The 14,683-nt window shown below is 47.8% G+C and overlaps 1 protein-coding gene and 1 long non-coding RNA gene across 2 annotated transcripts; one reads left to right on the top strand and one right to left on the bottom strand.

The window, feature by feature from the left end:
- The first annotated feature begins 1,584 nt into the window (after positions 1-1,584).
- Positions 1,585-8,336, top strand: SET (SET nuclear proto-oncogene). The gene is made up of 8 exons (XM_054084379.1): positions 1,585-1,925; positions 2,844-2,901; positions 3,914-4,056; positions 4,734-4,837; positions 5,004-5,117; positions 6,412-6,582; positions 6,683-6,829; positions 7,786-8,336. The coding sequence occupies exons 1-8, from the start codon at positions 1,853-1,855 to the stop codon at positions 7,807-7,809; spliced, it is 834 nt and encodes a 277-aa protein (XP_053940354.1). The 5' UTR covers positions 1,585-1,852; the 3' UTR covers positions 7,810-8,336.
- Positions 8,337-9,944: 1,608 nt separating this feature from the next.
- On the bottom strand, positions 9,945-14,242 carry LOC128854113 (uncharacterized). Its single transcript, XR_008453013.1, has 2 exons — positions 14,154-14,242; positions 9,945-12,127 (listed from the first exon to the last, which is right to left on the bottom strand). It is a non-coding gene; the product is annotated as an uncharacterized LOC128854113 (long non-coding RNA).
- Between the last annotated feature and the right edge of the window lie 441 nt (positions 14,243-14,683).

Raw genomic sequence — 14,683 nt, 5'->3', positions numbered from 1 at the left:
AGACTGTACCGAGACCTCCGAGGAGGCAGGAGCTAATCCCAGCCACCTTGAGCGAGCCCCATGGAAGGGCAACTTGGAAACAAAGACGAAAAAAGGAGCAGGGAGAATATAGTAATAGTGTGTGACTGGAAGTCAAATGCAAAAGGCAAATTCCTACTTCTTCAAAGCTGTACTTCTGTGTTAATATGGTCTGTATCGTAATACTCATTGCAAAAGACACGCTGCGTATTTTGATAAGAGCGACTTACAGTGCTACTATAAGAATGAACAGAGTCATGGCTGAGGCTGCATGAGCTCTGCCATGACAGGTGGAGAGGAGAGGGGCAAGAGTGGTTACTGGAGCTCGCCTGCTCTCACTGCAGCGGCAGGTGTGACCTTGGAGCTGTGCTCCCACAATAACTGTGTGTGTGGGATGTGACTGACAGAGCCCTATGTCCTCGCCCTGGTGGCAGCGAGCGCAGTGGTTGTGTTCCAGCCCAGGGAACTCTGCACTGAGAGGGGGGTGGCTGTGGCTCCAGAGGAAAAGATCCCCCCTCACCTCAAGAGCCGCTGCAGGCACAGGAGGTGCCAGGGCTGGTTGGGCGGAGCCCTCAGGCATCAGCCAGGGGTCCCTCGGGGGTGGGTGATCCCCAGTGCTGCCTCCCCAGCCACGTTCCTGGGGACCAGCACCACCACACGAGGGCCCTGAGGGTGACACCAAAAATGCTGGCAAATAAAGCCAGCACCCTTTCTCAGGCCTGGGTAACACGAGTGAGTGATCTCCATCAATTGTGTGCAGCGAGACAAGAGCTGGGACAGAATGAATTTCCCAGTTACATGGAAGTGGATAGATCTTCCCAGAAATCTTACGCATGTTCTATAATGTTGTGAACCTCACAACAGTCAAATCTCTTGCTGATTTGGAGCTTTGGCTCCAGCTCTGCCTGACCTTGCCTTTGGGCTGGGGAAAGGCTGCAAACAGGGGATTCCAGCAGACACCTCTGTTCGGCACAGATCACACCGAGCACGAGGCGTTATCATCGCCAAAGGATGAGCAGCATCTGGAAAAACGCTGTTCGAAAGCAACCTGCCCTCGGAGGGACATCCTGCCTGCCTTTCAAAAAACACAACCACTTAGCTAAGACTCTACGTCAACTCAAACCGAAACACCCCTCTTTCCAGCCGCTCCTACTCGCGCCTCGCACCGCCCACGTGCCGCGGGCACGGTGGCGCGCGCGCCGCCCTGCGCCCCCTGCGCGCGCCACCGCCCTTCTCCCGCCTCTCGCGCCGTCCTCTGTGTCTCCGCGCCGCGCCCCGCCCCGCCCGCTCCAAGGGGAGCGAGGCGCGGCCAATGGGCGGCCGGCGGGGGCGGGGCCGGAGGGCAGGTTCTCCGCGGCTGCGCGCGGGCTGCTAGCTGCGTGGGGGCGCGGCCGGCGCCTGCGCGGAGCCGCGCGCCGAAGGGGGGAGGCAGCGGCGCGCACGCGCGTCACGCCGCCCGCCGCCCCGGGCCCCCGAGGGGGGCCCGACGCGCTTGCGCGCTGCGTCCGCCGCGCCCCCCCCGTGCCCCGGAGCGGGGGTGCTGCGCATGCGCGCCGCGCCGCCCGCCCCTCGCCAGCAGCAGAGGAGGAGGCGGCGGCGGTGGTGATTCTGGCCGCGGGGAGCGCGAGGCAGAGCCAGCGCTGCTGCCGCCCGCTGTGATCCGGCAGCACCAGATCCGGGCGGAGGAGGCGGCAGCGCCCCGGCGGCGGCGGGAGCCCGAGTGGCGGAGGCGGCAGCAGCAGCAGCAGCGGCGTCAGGAGGAGCCTGTGCCCGCCCCCCCGCTCAGCCCCGTTACAGCCCCCCCCTCCCCCCTCCGCGCTCCGCAGACTCCAACATGTCGGCGCCGGCGGCCAAAGTCAGTAAGAAGGAGCTCAACTCCAACCACGATGGGGCCGACGAGACCTCAGGTGAGGCCGCGCCGGGGACGGGCAGGGAATGGCGGCCTCCGCCTCGCGGCGCACCGCACCGACCGCCATTTTCCCAGCCGGCCGGGCCGGGCCGGGGGCGGGAAGCGCGCGGGGCCGGCCGGGCGGATGTGCAGGCCGCGGCGGCGGCGGGAGGAGGCCATGTTAGCGCCCTTTTGTCTACGCTTCGCGGCCCGGCCTCCATCCTCGCGGGCGCGGGCGGGGCCGGGCGGGGGGCGCTGCGGCCGCGCCGGAGCCGCGGGGACCCCCGCGCTCCCCCCGCCTCCCGGAGCAGCATCCGCCGCGCCTCATTGTGCGCCGCCGCCGCCATGATGCGCGCCCGGCGCCGCGTGGTGCCGCCCGGCCGCGGAGCGGGGCCCGCCCGCCCCACGTGCGATCGCGGCGCCGCCGGGGGGTTTAAAGGTGCCGGCGGCGCGGGGCCCGCTCGCGCACGTGTGTGGCGGCGGGAGTGGAGCCGAGGCGGCGCGGAGCGGGTTCTGCCGCGGAATGGCCCTCTCGGGCGTTCGGTCCGGTTTCGTAGGCGGCGCGTTTCCAGTTACGCTGCTGCCGTTGGTATTTCTGTTCCCTCTAGGTTTAACCTTCCTTCAAACGCGTTTGTTTTAGCGAACGTGGCTTACGACGTTTTAATTAAATTGTAATTAATTGATTACGACTGGCTTGTCGTTTCAGTCGAGTTGTGAAGCTGCGCAGGGGGCTGTGAGCTGGGATTTCTGGGGTGAAACTTGCCCGCGCTCGGGAAGCGGCCGAAGCTTTCGGGGCTGGTAGCGCTGCCGGCGCTCGGTAGAAGTACTTGGTGCTTCTGACCTAGAGGAGCGGAAAGATGTTGGGCGAACGGCCCGAGTAACTCCTCAGACCGGAGAATGAAGGAATTTTGATGCATTTTCGTTTGTTTTTTTTCAGAAAAAGAGCAGCAGGAAGCAATTGAACACATTGATGAAGTACAGAATGAAATAGACAGGTAAACACGAACAAACTTCTGAGATGTTCTAGGAAAAGTCAAAATGTAACTTCTGAAAATAAATATATTTAATGAAGTAAGCGCTCAGTAGTGGTTCTCACTGTCTCTAAACTCCACCAAGATGTGCTTCTGTTATGATTTGATTAGATTATGTACGATAAAAAAATTGTAGTATCCTGTTTTCTGATTAATTGTGGGTAGTTAAAAAGGTAGAACTTGAATTTAAAGTTCTAAATTAATTGTGATAGTTTTGATAGCAACTCATTTCTTACTGTTTTTTCAAGTTAGTGCGTATCCTACTTTGCAAAATATTTTCATGTTTGTAAGCAGAACCGAAAAACTTGTTCGAGAAGTTAGATTTTGTTATATGTTTTTTTAAAACTATATATTCGTGTGCTTGTAGAATAATATGTAGAAAGTGTCCAGGAAACATTAGTTTCGTATCCCAAAACTTTCTGTGGACTCTGTGCTGGTGTTTGCCTGTGTTTTGTCTCTGTGCACCCTGTCCTACAAAGGCTGCAGGCTCTGCTGAGGCTCTGGCTTTGAGAAGTTGTTGTGGGATCAGGGCTCAGCATTTTTACAAAATCAATTAACTGTTACAACTTAAGATTTCACTTGCGTGGGGCACAAAATTGCTGTGCTGTAGCATGCTTGCTCGCCTGAGTTATGAAGAGCAGGTGACAATGTCGCTATCCATCCTCAGTTCTTGTGCAAGCAAAATGTGTAAGAAGTGAATACTGCCTTACTTTGCATAAATAAGGATCTGTCCCTCCTCTAACGGTGCCAAATGTACAGTGTGTTAGGAACATCTCATTATGATCAGTGCAGTTGTTTCTGGTGGGATGTTTCTTGAGTCGCTACAAGTCTGCACCTCAGTGTTTTGAGATGCCTCATGTGTTGAACGTGGCAGACTGGTCTCACCAGACCCATTCAGCTTGTCCCATAGCTACAGGTGATGCCTCTGTACATACATTTTGGTTCTCTGTGGTTAACATGGCTCTTTCCATCACAGACTGAATGAACAAGCCAGTGAGGAAATTTTGAAAGTAGAACAGAAATACAACAAACTCCGCCAACCATTCTTCCAGAAGAGGTCAGAATTGATCGCCAAAATCCCAAATTTCTGGGTAACAACATTTGTCAACCACCCACAAGGTATAGTCTCAATAACCCCCTTTTCCTGTAAATTCAGTGTTTGCTTGCTTGTTCTGTGAGTGTCTTGCAGCTCTGAGGGTTTGCTGGAATTGTTGCTGGGTACACAGTGGAGCAGAAGCCTGCTTCATGTGCAAACACTTCCTTGTTGGCCTAGAGTGCATTTTATAAGCTTTGTTTCTTGCACTTGTTGACCACAGGAGCATCTTGGTCACTAAAATCCCATGGGGGTTTCCTTTCTGCATTTTAAATGTCAAGTTTCCTACTTTTTTAAGTCAATTGGGTCCTTTAAAGGGGAAAAAATTGGTGTTATTTGTTTGGTTTTAATTGGAGGCGAGCTCTGTAGGGCTCTTGACAATAAACTGTTTGTACAAAACAAGTTTGTAGACTACTTGGGTTGAGCAAACTGCATGCGTGACAGTGTGTTCCAGAGAGAAGGGCGGATGTGCGTGAATAGCTTTTTCTGCTTTTTAATATTGAACTTCAACAAATGCAATGCAGTGTAAATCACGTAAATGCCAATAGTCTGCTGGCTGGTAACTCCGAAAAATGGTCCACGAGAAGTTCGTTGGACCAAAGTGTTGCTTTTCAAGTCTTATTTGCTATCAGTTTCCTGTGTTTCACCTGCATGATGCACGGTTCATAGCTTTGTTAATGTGGGGTTCCTAATTCTGCCTTAGTATCTGCACTGCTCGGAGAAGAAGATGAGGAAGCACTGCATTATTTGACCAGAGTGGAGGTGACAGAGTTTGAAGACATCAAATCAGGTTACAGAATAGATTTTGTAAGTACATTCAATAATTCCTTCTTTTTTGAGTTGTTTGTAATGTAATTGCATACTGGGTTGTAGTTTGCAATTAATCTCCTTATTTACCCATTTAGTACTGGGTTTGGCTTGATCTGTGTATTTGTGTTTTGTGGGTTCTAACTCTTGGCTTTCAACTCTGCAGTATTTTGATGAGAATCCGTACTTTGAAAATAAAGTTCTCTCCAAAGAGTTTCACCTCAATGAAAGTGGAGACCCATCTTCAAAATCAACTGAGATCAAATGGAAATCTGGGAAGGTATGGATCTGTGCCTCTGGGAGAGATGATCACTGCTCAGTGTGGTGCTATCTTTTTAGTTATGTTTCTTTTTATTTTTTTTTTAATTAAAGCTGCCTTGTCATCTTTTAGCTGTTAAATTAGGAATTTCAAGAACAGCAGGGTTTCAGGGCGGTCTGATGAGGTGTGCGATTTTGTTGTTGATTTGTAATTTCCAGACATGTCATCTTTGGAGAAATTGCAGCCATGTAATAATGTGGTCATGTCTTTAATCCAGACAGTGTTCAAACCTAATTAATTTGCTGTAGTTAGTTTCTGTAAAAGTTTGGAGCACTTTCCTGTTACCCTGAAGATCTTGAAATGAGTATTTAACAGCAGAACTGAGGGTTGCAGTTAAGTCACTGCTTGTTTTGTCACCTGCAGACTGTGAAGAAAATAATCTGTTTTCATTGAAAGTAGAACTTTTCTTCTTGTGCAAGAAGTTAATCTGGTACAAACCAGCGGAATGATCTTTACCACATACCGTGAAATGAATGTGAAGTCCAGTATTCTTCATTAAACAGTCCAAACCTATAACTGTTGTGATTCTATCAAGGAAACAAACACTAGAAGTTGGAACTACCATATGATCAGAGAAAGAGTGGATTTAAATACCAGATAGTAATTTTCTTTTCGGACTTAGCATACAGATTGTTGCAAACTTATTAAAATTCTGGGGTGAGGAGGTAAATACAGGACTCCTGTGTTTTCTTGTGACTGTATGTTTTAGCAGTTTGTGTGTTGTTGTTTTTTTTTTTCACCTACTACAAAGAATAGGATGGAGACTTCAAAGCAGGAAATCTTAGGATAAGAAGGCTAGGCGGTTCTTTATCTCCAGTCCAATAAAGATAGATTGTAGAGGTGTGGAGACAAGTGTTTGTTAAATTGCGTGTATGTTGCAGTCTTAGCATTTAGCTACAATTACGACTACTGTTGGAGTAGCATTTAACCGTTGGGAGATCTTTTAAGTTCAGCGTATCAATAAACACTTGTCAAACTTTTGCTTCCCTGTGGTAGGGAAACATAAATTACATGCAAGATGCTGTGAATTCTCGGTATTTCAGTGAAGGTCATTGAAAGGAACAGGTGGTTTCACTGTCCTCATGTTCATGTGAAATGCAGTATCCTTTCCTGTGAGTCGTTTTGGTTCCAAGTGTTTCTTAAAGACTTCTTGTGTTTAGAGAAGTACATTTCTAAATGGTGCTTATTAAATGGAAAAAAAAAAAAGAAAGACTACATAAAGACCACTTGGGGAACTTTTTAACTTTCTTTTCAGGATCTGACAAAACGTTCTAGCCAGACACAGAACAAAGCCAGTAGGAAGAGGCAGCATGAAGAGCCTGAAAGCTTCTTCACCTGGTTCACTGACCACTCTGATGCAGGGGCTGATGAACTAGGAGAAGTCATCAAGGACGACATCTGGCCAAATCCATTACAGTACTACTTGGTGAGCGTAGCTCAGAGCTGTTTGCCGGTACCCACAGTAGCACTGTGCAAGTGGAAGTGAATGTGATCGCTGTAGTTAATGTGGCGTGTGTCTCTTTAAGGTTCCTGATATGGATGACGAAGAAGGGGAGGGAGAGGAGGATGATGATGATGATGAAGAGGAAGAAGGATTGGAGGATATTGATGAAGAAGGAGATGAAGATGAGGGGGAGGAAGATGAAGATGATGATGAGGGAGAGGAAGGAGAGGTGAGTAGTCTCACCCCTTGCCCTTCCTTCTGTGGTGTATGAGAGTTGAAAGAGAGACCTTGTAAGAATCTTGAGCTGTTCATTACAAAGGTAAAACAGTTCTCTGTATGATTGCTGATGAGGTATTTGGAAGGGGGAAGCAGAACCTTAACTTGTGGAGTGCTTTCAAGTGTAGTAATAAGTATGTCTGTGTATGTGAGACAGTACAGAAAAGGTAATTGTACTAAATTTGTACAGGAGGTGTTCTGGAAGAACTAGGGCGTTAGTGTAACAAAATTCTTATTGAACCAGTGTTCTAGCAAGGCTTTACTGGTAAATAACTTGTGTCAATGTATCCCATTCTGTCAACCTCCCACCTGTTGGTTAGTTTCTGCTTATGGCCAGTTCAGACAAGATTGTAGGGGTCAGGAATTAGACATTTCCATTAGTGTCCAGTGGGATTCCAAAGGCAGAATTGAGGCTGTTTGTAACTTAGTTTAGAATGTTTTGGTTTTTGTAATTGGGCGTGTTGCGTCTGAATTTCAGCAGCAATAAATGACTTTGATTGAGATAGGAGGAAAGTTGTGGACGCTGAGTACTGGGCTCTGTTATGGAACCTGGGTTTTAGCATCTCAAAGTTGAAGCATTTTGCTTGTCAGAATTTAAGAGGGGGAAAAAGATGACCCCTTCGCTTTCTAAATGTTAAACTTACGTCAGTATAGTGAATCTTAAATCACGGTAGCTTTTCAGACCTGATATTTTTCATTGGGACACCCAGTTGTTAACAGATCTCTGTTTAGGCAGGTACTTGCAGCGAGTCTAGCCGCTCCTTAGTGAAGAGGGAGCGAGAACTTTGCACAGCATGCCATGTGTAACACTGGATGACAGTAAAACAGTTCTGGTTATTGTATTTAAAAGTTCGTGCTATCTGAAGTTTAGTGATCAGATTTTTTTAATTGTTGCTTGTCTTTCAACAGGAGGATGAAGGAGAAGATGACTAATTGAACACTGATGGATTCCAAACCCCCTTTTTACCTTTTTAATTTTTCTCCAGTCCCTGGGAGCAAGTTGCTGTCTCTTTTTTTCTTGTGCTCAGTCGCCTTGTTCTCTTGAGGTCTCTTTTTCTCTCCTCTACACCATGGTTCACAATTTATTTTGGGGGAAAGACCTTGAGCAGAATATAGTGGAAAAGAATCTACCAGTTTCTGTTTCAAGTTCATTTTTATCCCTTTCTGTCTCAAAACAAAAACTGTTTATGGAATAAACACACCATGTTCTGTGGGAAAAAAGAAAACCTTCTGCTCCCTTCACTCTGCTGGAAGCTGAAGAGTGCTAGGCCCCTGTGTAGTAGTGCATAGAATCTAGCTTTTTTCCTTCTTTCTCTGTATATTGGGCTCAGAGATTACACTGTGTCTCTATGTGAATATGGACAGTTAGCATTTACCAACATGTATCTGTCTACTTTCTCTTGTTTAAAAAAAAAAAGAAAAAAACTGAAAAAAAATGGGGTTATAGAAGGTCAGCCGGGGTGGGTTTCAGATGTTGGGGTGGGTTAAGTGGGCATTTTGACACCATGGCTTCTTCTCCTTTGGCATGTTTAATTGTGATGTTTAACAAACATCCTTGCAGTTTAAGATGACACTTTTAAAATAAAATCTTCTCCTAATGATGACTTTGAGCCCTGCCACTTGATGGAGAATCAGCAGAACCTGTAGGATCTTATTTGGAATTGACATTCTCTATTGTAATTTTGTTCTTGTTTATTTTTAAATTCTTTTTTTTTTTTTTTTTTTGTTTCACTGGAAAGGAAAGAAAGATGCTCAGTTTTAAACGTTAAAGTGTACAAGTTGCTTTGTTACAATAAAACTAAATGTGTACACAAAGGAACTGGTTGGTCTTCACTGAAAGAAACAGTTTTAATGTCCTGTTCTGAACTTGCTTGTAGTTTCTTGGCATTTTTGGGGGCATTTGGTCAGTACTTATGTAGTGCAATGCAACTTTGTGGTTGTGTGGACTGATAACCAGTTCAGCTAGTTTCCACTATTTCAGTACTTGTAGAATGTTTCATTTGGTAGTTAAACTACTGCACACTCCATTTCTTGAATTACCTGACTTTGTAAGACAGGGCTGTTGGAGCATTTGCCTTGTGTGAGAACAGGTTTATATTATTATTGTTTTGAAAAAAGAAAAATCACTTGATTCTTATTTTTTTTTTTAAGTAGTAACTTGCAGTACTGTATCTCCAGTAAACCAGTTTGCATGAAAATACCATGCAAGCTCAGAATAAAAAGACCAAGGGGTCTTATAGGATTTGGATGTTTCTGTAAGTCTTTTCGGTTGAAAATAAATCTTAAGGGCAAGCTAATTCTTGGACTACTTCAAAGAGCAAGATTCTTAGTGAAGCTCATGCGTGTGAAAAGTTGCTCCTTCACTGCTGGCTTTCCTCGGTAGCAGCATGTATATATGCTTTAGATATCCTGTACTCTTTAATATTAAGAGGTTGCATTTGAGTAGCTGTAACAATTTCACGTAGAGGTTGTTGGTACTGGTATTCCACAAAGTGTAATGAAAGTTGTTTTAACATGCTGTGCTTTTGAAATATTTAAAAAAATGTTGTATCAGCTAATCTAAAATTCAAACAGCTTGTTCTCTTTGGATGTGTAGAAAAGACTGTCTTCTGGGAAGACTTGCTGTTATATTCTCTGATTCCTTTTCCTCACAGAATTTGCTATAGTCAAATTCAGCTATTTTTGATGCTTAAGAGTACACTTAGCAGAACAAGATTCATCTCTGTCTGAGACATGCCCAAATAACGTGCGTGGGGGAAACATTCTGTAAGTGTCTGGTCCAGCTTGGATTCAATCCAGTTATTGGAGACAATGCGACATCCAGTCTGCATGTGATCGATGCAAAAATAAGGCAACCCTTTACTTTATTCCATCTCGACAGAAGCTTCTGCCCTGATGTTGCCTGCAGAGCAATGTGAAACGTTAATGGTTTCTTACTGCCTAGGGAGAGAAGGAACGGAGCCTATGAAGTGTATAAATTTTTAGATTTTTTTTCTTCTGATTACTTTTTGTTGTAAAATTGAAAACTGCTTCCTGCTGTGGTAGAGGGTCGATGTGCTATTGCTTGCCCCGATGCCTCATTACTTAATTTTTATGTAGTCCTAATTGATTGTAGTTCTTTAAGGAAAATAAGTTTTTCCTAGTCTTCAATGCTTCAGGAAAAATACTGTGCCATTGTTGTTACACCCCTGTTGGTTACCAGCAGAAAACATATAAAAACTGTTCTGAAAGTAATCAAAGCTTCAGCTCTGTAAAGGCAAATGCCGTGAACAAGAAGTTAGAAGTTTGGAAAATGAAATGCTCCTTCTGAGATGTTTCTTGCACATTCTTTAGGATATTACAGGGTGCCAAAACACTCCTGCTACTGTTCTGATAATATTGAACTTTGGTGAAACTCCTGGCAAGGGCTAAAGAGCAAATGAGCGTGCTGAAAATAATATACCATCTAATCCACTTGTTAAGTGTGATCTTAACTTTTTTCCTAACAATGGAAATGAGTAGGGATTAACATATCTCTCTGCAACAGTGAAGAAATACTACAGATGCCCATCATGTGCTCTGACTGTTCACTTAATGTCTAACTTGGCTGAATTTATGTAATGAGTGTCCATTTTTACTTGATTTGATATGTACATGCATATAAAGAATTTAAAGGTAGACATCCACCGTATATAAGAATGGGAGATTCATTCTTCTTAAATTATGTTTGTATCTCATTAAATTCCCTGTGGCTGACTGAACTCCACCTCCGATTAATCCTGCTGAGTGAAATCTGTCAGCGGTGGATTCAGGTTTTGTGGCCTGGATTTCCCGGGTTAAAGTATGGATTTGGTGGTAGTTTAATGAAGGTGAAGTGACTGTGCTGAGGCTATATGACTTAAATGACTCGGAGGTTAACTGCTATAAAATGCAATCTTTTGTCTGTAATTTCTAGTGCCAAAGGAAGGCAAATACATCCATGTGTGTAAATACAGTTGAAAAGGTTTGGGTTTTTAAACGGTTTCTGTGTGCTTGTTCATAGTTGTCAACATACTTTTTTCCCTGTAAACAAGCATTATCTGAACAGATTTCTCCATCGTTTATGCTATTCATTTGAATCTGTAAGCTTCTCTTTGTACCCCACTAAAACAGGTGCATACCAATAGTGCTCTGTTTATTGGATATTGTTCCTGAAGTTTGAAGCCATGCATTTTTTTTTTTAAGAGACTGAAATCAATTAAATAATTTCTCTGATGTACCTTCAAGATATCCTTCAGTTCGAAGGAATAAAAGTACATTTAACTGTTATCTCACTGTACCCTTTCTAAGAGTCTTTTTCAAAAGAATCAGTTATCAGTCCCAGATTCGGTATTGTTTTTCACGGGTGAGGCCGATAGTGCTTGCTGCTCTTTGACAGATAAGTGCAATAAGAGTGACAGGAGGTCACAAGATGCTTGCATCCTCCGGAGAACAGATTTATGCTCCATCTCTTGCTCTCCTGGATTAAAAATTGAAATTATAAGATTTTTCTCTCCATCATCACCTTCTCGAGTGGAGTGAGTCCCGTTAAGCTCTAACTCCCGCTGCCTGCTCAGTCGCCTTCGCAGAGCCGGTGGGACTCCATTCCCCCATGCCCAGCTCCCCGAGGCTCCGTTACCACCCGGCACGGCGCTACCCCTCCCCAGGAAGGAGCGTGAAACGGGAGATCTGGCCAAGGTGAAGGGCGGCGGGCTTGGGGAAGCGAGGGCATCCTTCCCCTGCGCGTTCCCCTCCCGAGTTTAGCGCTGGTGTAAGCGGCTCTCCTGGAGCTGTAATTCGACTGCCAGCCGATGCCGATCCCGTCCCGGCTCCAGGTTCCGCGGTCTCTCGGTTGAACGGCGGCCGTAACTCTGCATCCGCCCGGGGGTCCCGCTCCCTGTTCCCGTTGGGAGCCGCCCGGCCCCGGGAGTGCCCGCCGTGCCCCACGGGGTTCCGGACAGGCGCGCTCTCAGTTGCGACGCGTTCTCCCGTGGGACAGGGGCTGTGGAGAGGGCAGGAACTGCCGATCCCACGCACCGGCCCCCACTATCCCTGGGGTCCGCGGGGACAGCCGGATCCTGCCCGTGGGATGCCGGAGGCCAGGGGCAGCTCTGACCCGGGGGAGGCTGCAAAGCGCATCCTCCTCGCACTGGGGATCAACCGCGCTCTGATCCCTCCAGGCTGGGAAGTTCTTTGGCTCCGGCTCCCCAGGCTCCTGCACCGCGCCCGCAGCCTCATCTGGAGGATAAAAGACCTGAAGGAAAGGGGGCAAAGGCCCCGCGTGAGCCGAGGGAAGCGGTGAGCAAACCGGCCCCTGCAGCGCTCCAGCTGAGCCGGCCAAGCCCGCATCCCTGTCTGCTGGAATAGGCTGTGTCCACTAAAGGCACGGCAGTGTCCCTGCTCCTCTGAAACTCCACCTACACCGGCTACTTTGACTTTCCAGCATTTCCACTAACTCAACAGCGTAATTAAAAATTGCTCCTTAAACACTAAACAGAGCCTGGACCATGTTACAAATAGCAAAAGGTTCCAGATGGGTTTATATTAATCTAACATACTTGCTTTGTTAACAGCAGCATCTTCAATGGTTTCGTAGAAGTTTAAGGCTTTATCAATTCAACTCAGCTAAGCTAGATTTAAATTTTACATTTACTGGTGATTTCCTTTTACTAATTATTCAGTTGCAGACCATTTACAAAATGTTTATGCCAGAAAAAACCTGTTCTAAATAAAACATTTCTGTTCATTATAGAATCATTTGGCTGGAAAAGATCTTCAAGACCATCGAGTCCAACCATACTTGTGCACTACTAAACCACAACCCTGAGCACCTCATCCACCCATCTTTTAGACACCTCCAGGGATGGGGACTCCACCACTTCCCATTCAAGTGCCTTACAACTCTTTTGGTGAAGAAATTTTCCCTGATATCCAATCTAAACTTCTCCTGCCACAACTTGAGGCCATTCCGTCTTGTCCTATCACTTATTCCTTGGGAGAAGAGACCAACACCCACCTCCCTACACCCTCTTTTAAGGTAGCTGTAGACAGTCATAAGGTCAGTGATAGGTATATTTTTAAATTTGTATGCGGGAATACCACCACCTCTGGATGCCGTCTGACTCCGTGCATTGCTCCAGGACTGAAAATGTGTATTAGTGGACTAATAATATTATGCAGCACTGCTAGGGAGGGATCTTACAGCTGTGATCTTCACCACCTGAAAGCAATGAGTGTCTTTTCCACTTATTTTAAACATCAGCCCCTGACACGGCGTGTATCAGTACCGGTCCCGCACCACGCATTGTGATGCAGCAGCATGGCAGGTTTTCACTCAGTGTAGTCAAGGGATTCTCCCAGTCCTGCCAATGCATTGGGATTGTTTTTTCACTCCAATATTTAGCTGAAACCCCAGATCCTGCATGTAGAGGGGCAATTTTGCAGAGAAAAGGTAAAAAAAAGAGCACTCCAGACAGGCATGGCCTCCTTTCAAGGCAGCATCTTAGGGAGGTGATTCCCCTCCCCTCTATTACTCTCTTGTGAGACCTCATCTGGATTACTGTGTCCAGTTCTGGAATCCTCAACATAAGAAGGGTACGGAACTGTTGGAATGGTTCTAGAGGAGAGCTACAAAGATGATCAGAGGGCTGGAGCACCTTCCATATGAGGACAGGGTGAGAGAGTTGGGGTTGTTCAGCCTGGAGAAGAGAAGGCTCTGAGGAGACCTTACAGTGACTTTCCAGTACCTGAAGGGGCTACAAGAAAGCTGGAGAGGGGCTGTTCACAAAGGTTTGTAGTGATAGGAGGAGGGGCAATGGGTATAAACTGGAGAGGGGCAGATTTAGGCTAGACATAAGGAGGAATTTCTTCACTATGACAGTGATGAGGCACTGGGACAGGTTGCCCAGAGAAGCTGTGGCTGCCCCATCCCTGGAGGTGTTCAAGGCCAAGTAGTCCTGGATCCAGTGGGAGGTGTCCCTGCCCATGGCAGGGGTGGAACTAGATGGGCTTTGAGGTCCTTTCCAACCCAAACTATTCCATGGTTCTATTTTGTTCCCTGTGGGAGAGGCGGAGCTCTCTCGCTCTGCTACCAACAAATGCCGGAGACCCAAACTGCGTTTGACCAAACAGCCTTTGGGGAACTCAAGCGGTTTTGAACTCAACAGTAACCAGGAAACTAACCCCGGCGCCTCAGTCCCGGCGGTTTCTCCTCACAATCTCCCTGAGGGCACCCTCCCCTGACACCCCCCACCCTCCCCTCTACCCGCGGCGGGAGGTACCTCGGGCTTCTCGGCGGCCGGCGGGGCAGCTCCTGGGCTGGGCGGGAAGGGCGGAGTGAGGGGAGAGAGGGGTGTGAAGGGGGGGCGCGGTGTGAGGGGAGAGCGCGTGTGGGGCGCGGCGTGAGGGGGGGCGCGCGCCCAGTGTGTGTGTGTGTGTGGGAAGGGGGGTACGCGCCCAGTGAGAGGGGTCGTGGAGTGAGGGGAGAGTGGTGCGCGCCCACCGGTGTGTGTGTGTGTGGGGGGAAGGTCGGGGCGCGCGCCTAGGGTGAGGGGTGGTGGTGGTGTAGTGTGAGAGGAGTTGGGCGCGCGCCCCCTCCCCTCTCACCGGGGGGGGGCGGTGTGAGGGGAGGGGGCGCGCGCCCAGTACGAGTGGTAGCGCGCGGTGTAAGGGGCGGGGGCGTGCCCAGCAGGGCTGAGCGTGTAGTGTGCGGGGAGGGGGAGCCGCGCGCTCAGCGTGAAGAGGGGCGCACGCAGTGTGTGTGTGTGTGTGTGTCGGGGGTGGGGGGGCAGGACGCGTGCCCAGCGTGAGG

Source organism: Cuculus canorus, chromosome 19 (assembly GCF_017976375.1).
Source record: "Cuculus canorus isolate bCucCan1 chromosome 19, bCucCan1.pri, whole genome shotgun sequence".
Classification (NCBI taxonomy): Eukaryota; Metazoa; Chordata; class Aves; order Cuculiformes; family Cuculidae; genus Cuculus; species Cuculus canorus.
This window is presented reverse-complemented; position numbering and strand designations above follow the sequence as displayed.